At 38.0% G+C, this 16,821-nt stretch overlaps 1 protein-coding gene across 5 annotated transcripts in view; it reads left to right on the forward strand.

Moving 5' to 3' along the window:
* Positions 1 to 16,821, forward strand: part of ZC3HAV1 (zinc finger CCCH-type containing, antiviral 1) — an 88,580-nt gene that overhangs the window by 39,863 nt on the left and 31,896 nt on the right. For all 5 annotated transcript variants that reach the window (XM_072652590.1, XM_072652587.1, XM_072652592.1 and 2 more), the window contains 5 exons: positions 1,291 to 1,414; positions 2,795 to 2,954; positions 5,666 to 5,771; positions 7,767 to 7,869; positions 10,303 to 10,378. In XM_072652590.1, coding sequence (XP_072508691.1) covers positions 1,291 to 1,414; positions 2,795 to 2,954; positions 5,666 to 5,771; positions 7,767 to 7,869; positions 10,303 to 10,378 — 569 coding nt within the window. The remainder of the gene's footprint in view (positions 1 to 1,290; positions 1,415 to 2,794; positions 2,955 to 5,665; positions 5,772 to 7,766; positions 7,870 to 10,302; positions 10,379 to 16,821) is intronic.

Raw genomic sequence — 16,821 nt, forward strand, 5'->3', positions numbered from 1 at the left:
TTGTTTTCTATTTTTTTTTCCAACATGGCTAATTTAGAAAAATGTTTTACATGACGTCATGTGTAGAAATGTTACGTTGCTTGCCTTCTCACTGGGTGGGGGAGAGATGAGATGGAGGAGGAGAATTTGTGACTTAGAATAAAAGAAGGTTAAACATAAATGAGTAATTTTTTTAAAAAAGAGAAACATTGAGAACTCTCAGTGTAAAGGCATCTTCTTTCAGGGGCACATCAGCACCCCATTACTTACATGTCCTTCAAAGTTGTCTAAAATATATAGAGTTGAGAGTTAAAAATTAAGAGAGTTGAGCAGTATCCCTCAATAAGTATCAAACATGAGATCTGAGCCCATATCTTCCCAACCTGAGCCAACTACTTGTCACTACCTTTTAGTATTATATAAAGTGAGAGTTCCTTTGAGTTTGCCACAAAATTATGTTTTAAAACATCAAGATATATTATTACAATTGTTACTTGAATGTTAATTTATTCTTTGTTGCAATTAAGGTTACTTCCATTAAAATCTGTGTTTTTTCAAAAGAGAAAGACAAAGAAGGTACTAAGAATCATGCAGTTGTTAGGCTGTTTATCAACGTTAACTTAATTGTAAGTTTCTGAATGTGAGGTGTTTGTCCCAATCACCATCTGATTGATACACTGTTGGATGAATTAAACCATATCGTCATTGATAAGTCTTTCCATAAATGAAACCAAAAAGCAGTTTTCCTTATTTCCTGAAGATTGTATCATATTCTTTGCTGTTAATGAAAATTGCTTTGTAATCTACCTTACTCGGATGCTTACTCTTTGTATGACCTTGGTGAAAGTCACTTAATTTTTCATGGACCCAGTTTTTTCATCAATAAAATGAGAGGGTTGAACTAGATGAACACTAAGATTTTTTCCAGTTCCAAATTTACAGTCCCATATTCTAATAATTGAACACAGCTAGAATCAACATTTTGTATGTCTTCTGGTGGTGAAATATTGTAATTGCAGGCTTATACTTAACAAAAATGTACTGAAAACAAGTTTTCAGAAATTGTTCTCCTTTCCATAATTGCATTGTGGTGAAGTGGAGGGTATCTGTGCTGTATTGGAGATGGATTGGCAGAGAGATGGTAAAAGGCATTCTAGGTAGGTGATATATCATAACTGTAAAGAGTATACAATAAGGAGACTGGGAAGTGGGAGTGGGGAGGCTTTGGTTGGAGGTGATAGTAATAGATGAGCTTGACTAGGACAAAACAGGTCTTACCTTGACCCTAAGAATTCTGTGCTTTCTTTCCAGGCAGCTGCAAGTCTGTCCATTTTCATCTGCCCTACCGATGGCAGGTGTACATTTCTGACAACTGGAAAGACTTGAAGGAGATGGAGGAGATTGAGAAAGCTTATTGTGACCCAAGCATCTCCAGGTAAGTTGGTTATAACTCTGTTGAAAAGAATCAGGTGAGTCTGCAAAGCATACTTTCTGCTTACTTTCATTTAAACCTGAGACAGTTGAAATGGGAGAATTTCAGCTGATTGAATGGAAGACCACATAGAGGCCATCCAATCTAGATGAAAAAACTAAGGCCCACGACATTGAAGTGACCTGCCTGAGGTTACATGAACAAGAACTAAGGTTCTTGGACTCCAAAGCCAACATTCTTTCTGCTCTTCTGTGGCAGGTGGAGAGACTGAAATTGATAATTAAATGATTTTTTTCTTTTCAGATTCTAGCAGATTTTTTTGTTCCATTTGAGTGAAGTTGTTTCCAAAATTAATATTTGACAACCTACTTTTTTCTCTAATCATACACCCATGTGAACATGTATATGCACAATTGTTGTGGTTCCCTGCTGATCATAAATCTGTGAAAAATATGGAACAGCATAAAAAATCCTCTTTGGCATAATTGTATGACAGAATTTAAGCATTCATGCACTTCTTAAAAAGCAGAATGCAAAGGGGCAGACTTTTTTTTATTTCTGTTCTTTTCCCCATATCTCAGAAGGATCTGTATGAAGTCAATCTATTGTGATTTAAAGAGCCATGGATTTGGATCTGAGATTAGATCCTGGCTTTACTACTTCCTTTCTTTGTTACTTTGAACTTAAATTGTCTGGAATTCAACTTCCTGAATTATAAAGAGGGAAAATTGAGGATAAATGCAGAAGTGTGCTGGTAAATGTTTACCAAATCGATCTATGGAGACAGGGGAATGCACAGAGGACATGCTTTTAAATTTCATCTGCATTATTAACCTCCATATCAGTTTCTTAAAGCAAGACAATAAATAAAACAATAAATCAAACTATGATTTGAATTGTTTGCTGATTTCTAATGTATAAATGCCCACACTGAAAAATTTAACTTTTGGCTCTCAAAAAGCCAATTTAACATGAGTCTAACCCATCCCTTGCTAAATGTCCGTTAAGGTTCCTTCCTACACAAAGTCTTGCGATCAGAATTTTGTTTTGTTTTAAAATGTCATGAAAGAGGTGATGTTAATAACTAGAATATATCCTTGAGTAAATAACTCACTTCCTCAGAAGCTGTCACTATTCACATCTGCAAATTGAGGTTGTTGGTTTAAGTCATTGAAGTTCATTGAATCTAAGCCCTCACCAAAACTGTTGGATTGATTTTGGAGGTTTCAAAAGAGAGCTAGGAAGAGTTGGGGGGCTAAGGGAAGGGAGGAAGAGAGCCTGAGAGATGGGGTTATGGGTGGGTGGAATTTAGATATATAGCTCAGTGTAGCATTTGGTTAACTTGAAACTTTTTTTTTTTCCTCCCTGAATATTTACTTTTAGAAGTCACAGTGTCGACTTCCAGAAAATGTTACTTTCTTCTTATCCTGTTCGACGTCTTTCTACTCCATCCACTGTTCAAAAGCCCAATGATGCACTGGCTACCAAATGGCTTTGGTATTGGAAGAAAGACCTGTACCAGTGGATTGAATATGGAGAAGAGGTGAGCATCCATCTCCTTCCTGATATGCTTTTGTTCAAAACTCAAAGGTTTAAAGAAACCCATTAAATATTTTATTTTTAAATTTTATGTATTTATATTTTTTTGAGTTTGTACTTTACATTTGGACCAGGATCTGTGCATTTGTGGTGGGAACGTCCAGGCTGGTTCTCTCTTTGGGGTATTGAGTATTGTGTCATTCCAGGATATCAGGGACATCTCATACTGAGGACTCTCCCAAAGGGGTCAGATCCAGCGCAAGGTCTGAATACTATTCCTCTGGTCTGAGCTCTGCAAGATCTTGCCCTGGGTTTAGGTCTGAACAGTGGTAAATTCTGGTACTGTACTCAGCACCTGTTATCCCGATGGAAGGCTCTGTTTGTTCAGAGAAATAGAATGCAGGCTCCCCTTTGGTCTGGGATTCCTGTATGAGCTTTGCACCAATATGGCTCCACTTCCCTTTGGGTGCCATTATTATATAGGGTGTTGATTTACCTAATCATAATCAGCTCACAGCCCTCTGTAGAAGCCTGCTCCTACTTCCTCTGTGTTTGTCCTTCATTGCTGAAGAAGACCATGCCATCATGCCATGACTTGCACTTGACTTTGTTTTGAGTGAGGGTCACCAGCCTCACTTTTCCTCTAGAGCCATATGAATCCAGTGACCAGATATTCATCAGAATGACTGGAGATGACCCAGGATGAGGCAGTTGGGGTTAAGTGACTTGCCCAGGGTCACACAGCTAATGAGTGTCTAGTGTCAGAGATGAGATTTGAACTCAGGTCCTCCTGACTCCTGCACTGGTGCTCTATGTACTGCACCACCTAGCTGCCCCACCCTGCTTCCTCAATTTTACTGAATCCTAGTCATGTACCCATGACATAATGGAGTCACCTTCTCAAAGAAACAAATTAACTTGCTTAGAGATAGCATTTTTATTCTTGGCATAAAAGCAATAAGATAATACATAAGAAAGGAAACAAGCGTTTGACTGCCCGCTGTGTGCCAGACAGTGTGCTAAACATTTTAGAAATATTATCTCATTTTATCTTCATTGCAACCCCATGAGAGGTAGGTAATGTTATTATTACCATTTTACAATTGAGGAAACCGAATCAAACACAGGCTAAATTACTTGCCCATGATCATACAGCTGGTAAGTGTTTGAGGTGGGATTTGAACTCAGGTCTTCCTGACTCTAGTGTTTTCTTGACTGTACCCTGTGCTACTGCCCCCTGTGCCCCCTGGCTGCATAACAAGCTATCCACTGTACAGCTTTGAGCTCCCAGCCTCTTCCAGATCCAGGCGGTACATAGGCTGTTCTTATTGTCCCCATTTTACAGATCAGGAAACTGAGGCTGAGCAAGGTCAAGGGGCTTGCCCAGGATCACACAGCTAGTGGCTCTGAGGCAGGATTGGAACTCAGATTTTCCTGACTTGCAAGTTCAGCATTCAATCCTCCATCTTGCCTAGCTGCCAAGATTCAATGACATGGTCCCCAACATTCCTTCCAGCTCTGGCAGTTTGATTCTAAGTTCTCCTTTCTTACCAGAGGAGAGCAGGAAAGAGGGACCATGATTGCTCCAGAGCTGCTACTTCCAATGGACTTTTGCAGCCATATGGGTTGTCTTCCTCTGTGTGAAAGGTCTGCATGTTAAAATGTTAATATTTCATTATGAATTGGAAAAAACATTTCTGAAGTTTTTAGCATTAATTCATGCACTGGGTCAGTTACTGAATACAGTGTTCAGAATACATAGTATTTGGCCAGAGCTTTGGATTGAGAATTTGAGAGGAGGGATCCAGGCAGCCCCCATGGTCGCAGCACATTGTGGTATTCTGCCCTGCCTGGGGCCTCTGCTTTTGTGTGTGTGGGTTGGAGCACAGCTCCCTTCTAATAAGAGCTAGCCCTGGTAGAGCACTTGCCCAAGGATCTAACATGTTATTCGTCTGACCCTCACAGCCTCTCTGGGAGGTAGGGATTCTTATTATCCCTATTACACAGAAGAGGAAAGCTGAGACCCTGGTCTTCCTTCTCCCTCCCCCACTTGTATTGCCTTCACTCTGAGAGTCCCTCCTATTTATCCTGTGTGTTTTGTGTGCACGTTGCTGTTTCAACTTTCCTTCAATAGAATGTGAGCTTCTTGAGGGCAGGGACTTTGTTTTTGCCTTCTGTCCCCAGCACTCATCTTAATTGCTTAATATGTAATTGTTGACTGAGACTGAGACAGGTTATGAAGCCAGTTACCCAGGACTGTACGGTCACTAAGGGTCTCTAAGGCAGGATTTGAATTCAGGTTTTCCTGACTCTAAGTCGTGTGCTCTGTGGGCTGGGTTACCTAACACCCTAGGTGTCTGTGCTCCATGGTTTTGTTGACATGAGTCCATGAGAGTGCATTTTGCACTCCTCAAGCACCCAGATATCTATCTCTTTATTTGGAGAGTTGAATGATAATGTCTGTTGTTGAATTCTTGACAGCTTGATCTGACTTTGCCAGTTGAAACTACTGCCTGTGCTCTCTCTGCTGGAGGTCCCAAGACATATCAGGGAAGGATTTCTAGAGAAAAACTTTAGTCCCATGCCCAGTCTTGAAGGAAATCCTGGACACAGTTGTTGTTTGTTTTAATCAAATGACCTCAGGTATTACAGCGATAATTTCTTTGAAAGTCTCATTCATTACTCTTTTTTTCCCCCTCATATGGTGTCAAACAGAATTCGGAATTTGTTTCTGGAGATCTGGAGTTCTTCTTTCTGCTCTGTCCAGAGGAATTTGTGGAATTTACAGAAGGAGAACGTAAATATAAAGTAGACTTTAAAGGTATGGCTTCTTTTAGGGGATCTTTTCATGTTCTTGGCGTCAGTGTATTTAATGTTCTTTTGATTCTGTTTACTACTTTCTGCATCAGTTCATACCAAGCTTCCCAGGGTTTTCTGAATCTCTTATTTGTCATGTGGCATTGTGAGTATAATGATGTATTATTTGGTGGTAAGAAATGATGAAAGTGAGGAATTCTTATGAACATGGGAAAACTCAGGTGCATTTTTGAAGTCTTTGAGATTGACCTAAACATGTATTTGAGAGTATGGTTGATTAAAGAAGGGAAGGCAGGCTTTCAGTTTTTTTGTTGTTGGGTTTTTTTACAACATATCTCTTCATAGTCACACAGGTGACTGAGAGAATATAAGATCTTGCTATGTTTACTTTTTGTTGATTATATTAAAAAAACCCACAACCATTTGACTTGGTAGAATGTAATGTAGCCTTTAGGCTCTAACAGGAAAACTTTAATGAGTCAGGAAGACCTGAGTTCAAATCCTGCCTCAGATACTTACTGGCTATGTGATTCAAGTCATTTAACCTCCGTTTGCATCAGTTTTCTCAACAGTGAAATAGGGATAATAATAGTACCTACTTCACCGGATTGCGAGAATGAAATAAGATATTTGTGAAATGCCTAGCCCAGTGCCTGGTATTTGTTATATGCTTAGCAAATGTTTATTCCCTTTATCCATGTCAAAATCATAGAAGATTCTTAGATAAACATAACCACAGAGATAAGTTTTATCATCCTTCTGACTTCCTGTCATCTGAAACATGGAACAAGGTGACATAGGTAATGTCCCAGGAACATCATCACCCTTTATTCTGGGAGTCCAAATGGAAGAAGGTTTTCCTGTAGCTGGGGAGATCCCCCACATACCTGTTTGTGGATTATATTCTACTCATTGTATCATGCCCAAGATTCTCACAGGAAATCTGTAATGAAATCCAAGATTTCTAAAGAGAAATTGACATAACAGGCCATTTGGGAAAAACTAGCCCAGTGAAGAAGGTCTGTTGCCCTGACTGTTATATGTAGCTATAGGGCAACCTATAGAATTAATCCTGTCAGGTTATCTCTCCTCAACAATACATTTGCCTCTGTGCATTTGGTTCTAGATCAGAGTTTCTTAACTTAAAGTGCTTGAACTTCTTTTTAAAAACATCTTTTCCCACATAAATAATTGGATTAACCAGTTAATTTATGCATTTAAGAGCATTACTCTGAGGAAGAGTCCATTGGCTTTACCAGAATGCCAAAAATTTTATTTTCAGCCACAATAAAGAAGAACCATTGCTCTAGATCAAAAGTTAAACTCCCGATTTTTTGTAGAGTTCTTAAAAAGATAGATACTATCAGTGAACACAAATTTTCACCTGCGACAACTACCTATCCAAAGATTTTTCCCTTCGTGCATGTTATATTATTGCCATATTGTTAGCTATTTAAACGCATTAAAAGGTCACTCATTAATATTTATTGGTGGGAATATATGCAATCATATAATCCCTAGATTTATTTATGGCTGTGGCACATATATTTATTTCTGGGACAAGAGGGGAAGATAGAACAGGGTTTACAAATCAGTGTCTGTTTAGTTAAGGGTTAATTCAAAAGTAAAGCAGGTTATGAGTCCGCAGAAGCCAGATATTGAGAAGGCCAGATTAAGTCCCAGGTCAGTAGCATCCTTCTGTACTAGTGGGTGCACTAGGATGAGGCAGATTTGTCAAAAAGACACAGACAAAACTTACCTATGACTCAAAGGAGAGGTCTGAGAGGGAGTGAGAAAAAGAGGGACAAGAAGAGAAGTGAAGCCCAGATGAATACAAACTTTGGTTGACTTAGCACCAGCCATGAGAATTACTTTTTTGTGCTGAGGGAAATACGGTAGCTTTTCCCTCATTGAAATATTATACATAGCAGCTGCTATCTGTGGCTCTGATAGAAATAACTGTTTTAACTTTGGACTGACTTTTTTTTTCTGTCTAAAGAAATGATCCAGACAAACGTAGTCTCTCTTACTGAAAGGAAGGTCCGAAGGCGGCCTAAATTTGTGTCCTCTGTGACTGTGTACTGGACTAAAAAACAGGAAGTGTAAGTATCTGATTGAGCATTCCTATAGGTTACAGGAACCCTTATCAATTATCTCATGAGATGTGCATTAAAAACTCAGTCAAATTCATGATAACGAATACAGGAAAGGTTATGATTTACTTTCATGTTGTCTTCAAGCATTTATTCCATTTTCCTACTTTGTAACAGACTCTTCAAGGCCTTAACATTATAGAACAAAAACAAATTAGTCCCCACCATCAAGGGACTTATATTGTTATTGGGGGAAACAGTATGTGTATGAAGAATTCAGTTAAAAATCTCTGCAGAGTAGATAAAATGTAATTTCCAGGGTGAGGGTACTAGCAACTGAAAGAATCTGGTGAGGCTTTCTATGGGAAGTGGTGTTTGAGCAGAGCCTTGAAGCAATCTAGAGACTGTCTGAAATGTAGGCAAGGAGGGGTGCCTGTACAAAGACACAGAAATGAGAGTTCATATGTCCTGTATAAAGCAAATAGCTTAGTGGAGTTGGAATGGACAGTAATGAATAACAAGCCTGGGAAGGTAGTATGGAGACAGTTTATGAAGGGTTTTGTTGGAGGAAACCTCTGGAGCTTTTTGAAAAGGGGAGTGATGTAGTTAGACCTTGCTTTTTAGAACTATCAGTATTCCTAATGTAGTCATGTGGAGGATGCATTGGAGAGGGGAGAGACTAAAATCAAGAAAATTTGGGAGACCACTGTAGTAGACTTGGAAAGAGGTGTTGAGAGCCTGAACTTAAATAGTGGTGTGAGTGCAAAAAAAAAAAAATGAGACAGCTTCAAGAGATATTTCAGAGGTGAACTATTTGACTCTTGACAGTTGGCTGGATATGGAAGGTAAGTTAGGATTACTCTGCAATTATAAACCTGAGCAACTAAAAACAAAAATAGGAAAATTAAAAAGAAATACAAATCTGAAGGGGTAGATGAGTTCTGTTTTAGATAAGTGGAGTGTGAGATTCTTCTGTGACACCAGGAAGAAATGTCCTCTAGGTAGATGTTAATAATAGGATCATAAATTTAGCATCAAAAAAGCCTTAAAGGCTATGTGTTACAGATCTCTCCTTTTGCAAATAAACAGAGGCCTAGAGAACTTAACCAGGGCTATGTTTTAGGACAAGGATTTAGGAGAGATTGGAGCTGGATGTGTAGATTTGAGAATCATCTCCATGGAAATGATAGTTAAACTGCGATGAGTGTTGATGAGAACAAGAATGCAACATAAAACAAAGCCCTGGAGTATACACATGTAAGTGGAGGAAGGAACTTTTAGTGAAGATGGCTGTCTGGAAGGGAGGCACATCATCTCCATACCTACTTCAGGAAAATCCCAAAGTTGACACTAGATTGAATAATGATCAAGAAGTACAATGAGAAACTATTGTCTACCCTAGAACGATAGAAACCCACCAACCATGAATAATACATAGGATTCTCTTTTAAACTTGGACACTATTCAGAAGTCATAAATGAAAACTACACACATCTGTTAGAACCAGAGAGCAAAGTAAAGATAGAATCTCCCAATACCTTTCTAAAAGGAACACCGAAAGAAAAAGTCCTAGGGATGTCTTAACTAAAATCTAGAACTCCTACATCAAAGACAAAATACTACAGGTTTCCAGAAAGAAGCAGTTCAAGTATCAAGGAACTATGGTTCAGATCACACAAGAGCTGTCAGCATCTCCTGTGAGAGAGGAGATCTTTGAATACTGTATTCTAAAAGGCTGTCCCCTGTGGTGATGAAATGGGTGATGGAAATGCTGTCATCAACCTTGTCTACCCTTATTAGCGTGTCAGCTCATTGAAGTGTGGACTGCTTCGCTTTTAAATTTATATCCCTAGCACTTGGCACAGTACCTGGCAAACAATAAGCACCTAATGGATGATTTTTCATTCATTCATTTGTTCCAAGTGCCTTGTTTATTCCTCCCCTATGGCATTTATTGTAGTTTTGCCATATTTGACAGTTATTTGTGGTCTATAACATTATTCTTTTTATGTCCCCACCATACCTGATATGATACCTTACAGGTTGTTGGTACCACAGAATTGTTTGCTAAATGAATGAAATGGGAGAATCTGGCAATAGTGGTGGCAGGTGCTATCGTGTGTGTGTGTGTGTGTGTGTAGAACATGTGTGTATATGTGTTTATATTATATGTTATGAAATGAGATACTATATATGTGTATGTATATTCTCTGCACATGTACATTATATAATGAAGCATCATGTGTATAGTGTAGATAGATATAGAAAGAGAGGATATGTATGTATATGTTACATACATTATAAATATGTATGTATATATTTTGGAAAGTCACTGTTCTTCTCTCAGGAAATCCTGGTTAGAGAGGTAAAATTTCAGAGTTTACGGTAGAAACTGCAGGGTCTAATCAGTTCTTCCTTTTTGCTTATGTTCAACCAACACAGAGATCAAAACAAGGAAGTTTCCTTCAATTTTCCTTCACACTGGGACAAGATGAACATGCAACCTATAGGATCTACGGTATGCTTTTTTGTTATTTCTTCAGTGCATGAATTAGTCAAAGAGAGGGCTTTGGGATTACCAAATACACTTTGCAACTATGAAATATGTCTGACTTTCCTGCTTTTGCCTAGTGATAGGAAAAGAGAAAAATGGGAAGATTATAAACAAGAGATTTTTTTCTTGTTTTTGTTTTATCATGATATTAATGGTGCCACTGCAAATCTTCATGGAGACAGAAAAAAAGATGTAGTAGTAGGGGGTACCTGTGCAAGTAGTACTAGCTGGGAATACTAATGTTTTTTAATTCATTTGTTTTGTTTTTTTAGTATATTATTTGTTTTTTAACATTTTTTTTATTTTGAGTTCTAGATTTTCTGCTTCTCCCCCATCCCTCCTTCCCCCTCTGAGAAGAGAAACATTAGGATATCAATTATACAAGAGAAATTATGAAAAACATTTCCATGTTAGCCATATCACACATAAAAAAGCAAAAACATAAAGTGAGAAAATTGTGCTTTGATTTACACTTAGAGTTTGTCAGTTTTCTCTCTGGAGGTGATCTCTTTGGAGTACAGACATGGTAGTGATATTACTGGCTCAAAGGGTATGTAGATTTTAAAGCCTTTTAGGCATAGTTCAAGATTGTTCTCCAGAATGGTTGGACTGTTCACGACTCCACCAACAATTCATAAATGCACTTATTTTCCCTCATTCCTTCCAGGATGTGTCATTTCTTATAGGTATGAGGTGGTACCTCAGAGTTGTTTTGATTTGCCTTTCTCTAATTAATAGTGATTTAGAGCATTTTTTTTCATATAACTATAGACAACTTTTATTTCTTCTGAAAAATGCCACTTCATATCCTTTGACCATTTGTCAATTAGGGAATGGCTCTTATTTTTATAAATTTGACTTAGAATGAGAAAGGAGGTCTTAAGCTAGGTGGCATAGTATTTAAAGTGCTGGGCCTGAAGTTAGGAAGACTCATCTTTGTGAATTGAAAATCTGACCTCAGACACTTACTAACTGTTTTACCCTGGGCAAGTAATTTTACTTAGAGTTTGCTTCAGTTTCCTCACATGTAAAATGAGCTGGAGAAGGAAATGACAAATCACTCCATTATCCTTGCCAAGAAAACCCCATATGGGGTCCCAAAGAGTCAGATACAACTAAATGCCAGAAGAACATTATCAGAGAAATGTTTCTCTTTATCAGAGAAACTTGATGAAAAAGTTTTGATATTCCTTCATTGTCTAGATTTTAGCAAAATGTAGTTTCCCTCATTATCTCTTTTAATTGGGTCTGTTTTTGCTTTGGCTTTGTCTGAAATCATAATTGCTACCCCTGCCTTTTTTTACTTCAGCTGGATTCTGCTATGTGTATGTCTTTGTGTTTCAAGTGTGTTTCTTGTAAATAATATTGTTGGATTCTGGTTTCTAATCCATTTTGTAAGCTGCTTCATTCTTATGAGTGAGCTCATACCATTCACCGTCACCGTTATGATTACTGTCTATTTCCCTCCATCCTACTTTGCTCTGTTTATCCATCTCTCTTTTTATCCTGTCCCTCCTCAAAAGTTTATTTTGCTTCTGACCACTACTTCCCTTAATCTTGCTTCCTTTTTATCATCACCCCTCATAACTCTTATCTCCTTTACCTTCTTATTTCTTTTTTGGGGAAGATCTATTTCTATACACAACTGAGTATGTATACTCAGTTCTCTTGTCTTTGAAGCAATTCTGGTGAGAGTGAGTTTCAAGTACCACCTGCTGTTTTCCTTTCCATTATAAAAGCTCTTCCTTGTGCATTTCTTTCATGTGAGAAAATCTTCCCTTGTCTTCCAGTCTTCTCCTCCTCCTTTCTCCCACTACGGCCTTTTCTTACTCCTTTGGTGTTTTTGGTTTTGTGCAGATCATCCCAACACAATTGATTCACACCCATGCTTTCTGTCTGTGTATATTCCTTCTGACTGCCTTAATAATGATAGTTTTCTTAGGAGTTATGTATATCATTTTGCCAAATAGGAAACGTAAAAGGTTTAACTTTATTGAATCCCTTATAATTACTCATCCATGCTTACCTTTTTATGCATCTCATGAGTCTTGTGTTAGAATGTCAGATTTTCTATTCAGCTGTGGTCTTTTCATCAGGAACGCTTGAAAGCCCTCTCTTTCATTAAATGTCCTTTTTTTCTGCCTGAAGAATATACTGATTTTTGCTGGATAGGCTATTCTTGGTTGTAACTGGTTATGATCCTACCTGGAATATCATATTCCAAGCCCTCTGATCCTTTATTGTGAGAACCATTAAATCTTATGTGATCATGACTGGGCTCCATGATATTTGAATTGTTTTTAGCTGCATGAAGTATTTTCTTCTTGACCTGGGAGCTCTGGAATTTGAGTATAATATTCCTTTGAGTTTTCATTTTGTGATCTCTTTCAGGTAGTGATTGGTGGATTTTTTTGATTTTTATTTTACCTTCTGGGTTTAAGATCTTGGGGCAGTTTTCCTTGATTGTTTTATGAAATATAATGTCTAGGCTCTTTTTTTTGATAATGGCTTTCAGGTAGTGCAATAATTTTAAAATTATTTGTAAATTGATCCTTTTTCAGCTCAAATATTTTTCTGATGAGATATTTGATATTTTCTTCAATTTTTTCATTCTTTTGACTTTGTTTTATTGTTTCTTGAAGTACCATGGAGTCATTAGCTTTCATTTGTCTAATTCTGATTTTTAAGGAATTATTTTCTTTAGTGAGCTTTTGTACACTCTTTCCAATTCTGCTTTTTAAGGAGTTATTTTCTTCAGTTGGTTTTTGTACCTTTTTTTTTTTCCATTTGGCTTGTTTTGCTTTTTAAGGAGTTGTTCAGTAAATTTTTGTGCTTTTTTTACCATTAGGTCAGTTCTGCATTTTAAGGTGTTATTTCCTTCAATTTTTGGTGTTTCTTTTATTAAGCTTGTTTATTTTCTTTTTATACTTTTCTTTCATCACCCCAATTTCTTTTCCCAATTTTTCCTCTACCACTCTTAGTGCTTTCTTGAACTCTTTCAGGAATTCTTGCTGATTTTCAGTTCAATTAGCATTTTTCTTTGATTTTCTGTAGCTGTTTTCACATTGTTGTGAAAGTTTCTAAGTTTATGTCTTGGTCTTCCCTGCCTCTGTAATAGTTTTTTATGGTCAAGGTTTTTTTTGTTGTTGTTGTCGTTGTTTGCTTATTTTTCCCAGTCTATTTCTTGACTTTGAAATTTAAATTTAAAGTGTATTGAAATTTATTTATTGAAATTCAGTTTATTGAAATTTAAAATTAAATTGAAAATGAAAAAATTAAACGAAAAGTTAAAGTTGGGCTGTGTTCACCTTGGGGATAGCATGGCACTGTGCCAAACTTAAGGTTTGTTCATACTGTTGTTTTCAGTGCTAGTACTCAGAGTCTACAAGTTTTCAGTGCTTTTAAGGTGGTGTGATGCTGGGAGAGGTGTGGTCACTGCTCTCTTTGTCTGAGCTCTGGGCTTTATCCAGGAAGGGTACTCCCCTGCAGCCACAAGTACTAGCGTTCCTTTTGACCTTGGATCTGTAACCTGGCTCTCTGTTCTTTTGCATCTGTAAGTGCTAGTAGTCCTCTTGGCCTTAGAATTTTGACAAGGGCCCCTTCTCCCTTGTGATTGATCACAAGTCCTTCTTTCTGCCCTGTAACTCGGACCCAGAACTACTTATGGGCAGTGGAGTTGCCAGTCAGTGCCAGCTGCATGCAATCTTAGCAAAAGGTTGTCCATAATCTCTTTCTGATAGGTTGTCTGACCGCTTTACCATCTCTGGGTTAAGAGCTGAAAGTGTTGCTTCCATTCCAGCTGACTCTAAGGCCCAGCAGTGGTGTTCCTGCTGTGCTATGGGCCTACAGACACCCTGGTGTTACAGACCTGTCTTGTTGATCTCCTAAGTTGTCTTAGGCTGTAAAAGTTATCTCTTGATTATTTTTGTTGGCTCTCCTGCTAAAAAATTTGATTTTAGGAGTTGTATTAAAGTTGTTTGGAGGGGAATGATGGGAGGGACTTGTACCCCACTATCTTGACTCTGCCTTTCTTGGAAATGGTTGTACTTAGTATTACCCCCACTCAGACTTAGGCCTCTCAAGTACAAGGAATTCTGCATACCTGCAGCTCTTCAAAATCATGACCTCTCACCTTCACTGTATCAACTTTTACCCACAAAGACATTTAAACAAACAGCATGCCAAGTAAAGTAACAAAGGACTCCCCATTACTACATCACCAGTGGGTAGGGTTATACTCAGAATGTAAATGACCAGAGAATATACATGATATGCTTTCAGGTAGAGATAGACATTACCAGTGTACTTCTATGAAGAGACATGTTAGGGACTCAGAAAACATTTGTGGTAGCTTACATCTCTGACAGTGTTAGGCTGATGACATTGTCTGGTGATGTTATCACAGTGTTCTTTCTCGATTCATCGTCTTGATGGTTTCAGGGACTCTGCTAATTATTATTTTCTGTGACTAGCTTCTGAGATTCATCTCTTCATCTCAGTTTCCATTGCCTAGGATACTCAGGTTAGAAAGCCTCTTCCTGATTAGGGCAGGCTTACAACTGTTTGGTCATAATCAGGGCTGTTGAAGAAAAGCTAAGTAGAAGTATTCTGTGTGATGATAAGTCTTTCCCAAGTAACTCAAGGTGAAAAACGTCCCTAAAATTGGCTCATAAATGAACTTGAACCAGAGCAAAAACTAAAGGAAGGAAGCAGGATCTTGAATTTAACACACACAATAAATATGATAGTTGACTCGCAACCCCAGAAAAATGGTGACTACAGGAAGCCTCAGATTTGTACTGCCTATTGACCCCTGGAGCAAAAATGAAATCTTTGAATTTCAGGTCTGTTGTTATTAAGTTGACTCAAAGATGTAACAGCAATACAAACTATTTATTAACAGGTACAATTTTGTAATTTTTGGAAGGAATAGCCAATCCCTAGTAATCCATCAGATAAAACTTACTCTTTACTATAAGCAAAATTGTAAGTTTCCCCTCTTTGAATGGGAGGATCCTAGTGTCTCAAACTTCATTACTTTAGAATTTTATAATGTGCTGTCAGTAGGGCTGTTAAGATCTTATGACTCTTCCTGAATAGAAGGTCCTTAAAAACTTTACAGATAAGGACAATTTAAGGGGTCCTTGCTACTTTCCCCTTCAAACAGTAAGTTAGCTATTCTAAAATCCAAATATGCCCAATTAAATATGTAATAGTTTTCAAAAATTAGGACTACATTCTTTTTTAAAAAATGTATAATTAATTTTTCAGTTTTCAACGTTCACTTCCACAAGAATTTGATTTACAAATTTTCTCCCCATCCCACCCCCTACCCCAGGACAACATGCACCCCATCCACTACTTCCCCCAAACTCTGCTTCCTTCCTTCACCTCTATTTCTCCCAAACCCCTCCCCTCTATTCTCCTGTAGGACAAAATAGATTTCTGTACCCCATTGCCTGTACATCTAATTTCCCAGTTAGATGCAAAAACAATTTTCTGACATCCATTTTTAAAGTTTTTGAGTTCATTATGCTCTTCCTTCCTCCCTCCCCACCCACCCTCATTGAGAAAACAAGCAATTTGATATAGGTCATACATGTGTAGTCATGCAAAACACTTGCATAACAGTCATGCTGTGAAAGACTAACCACAATTTCCCTCTGACCTGTCCTCCATTTATTCCATTCTCTCCCTTGACCTGTCTCCCCCACAATAGTGTTTGTTTCTGATTATTCCTTTCCCAGATTTGCTCTCCTTTCTATTATCTTCCCTTTCCTATCGCCTTCCCTTGTGCCTTCTTGTGGGGTAAAATAGATTTCCACACTCAGTTGAGTGTGTGTTATTCCCTCCTTAAGCCAAATCCCATGAGTGAGGCTTATTTATTCCCTTTTATCTACCCCGTCTTCCCCTCCATTGTAAAAGCTCTTTCTTGCCTCTTTTATGTGAGATGATTTGTTACATTCTACCTCTCCCTTTCTCTTTCTCCCAGTACATTCCTCTCAACAGTAAATTTTATTTTTAGGTATTCTCCCTTCATATTCAACTCACCCTATGTCCTGTGTCTCTCTCTCCACACACACACACACACACACACACACACACACACACACACACACACACACACAGAGACTCTAGGGCTGGTGCTCTATCCACTGTGCTACCTTACTACCCCTGTTGTAGTTGTTTTAATATTTTTGTTATCCCACTAGCTTTCTTTTTTTTTTTTTTTTTTGAAATTTCTTTCTTTATTTTTAGTTTTCAACATTCATTTCCACAAGATTTTGAGTTACAGATTTTCTCCCCATCTCTCCCCCACCCCCACACATCATGCATTCTTATTGCCCCTTCCCCCAATCTGCCCTCCCTTCTATCACACCCCTCCCTTCTTCTCTCTTTTCTTGTAA

Source organism: Notamacropus eugenii, chromosome 3, assembly GCF_028372415.1.
Source record: "Notamacropus eugenii isolate mMacEug1 chromosome 3, mMacEug1.pri_v2, whole genome shotgun sequence".
Classification (NCBI taxonomy): Eukaryota; Metazoa; Chordata; class Mammalia; order Diprotodontia; family Macropodidae; genus Notamacropus; species Notamacropus eugenii.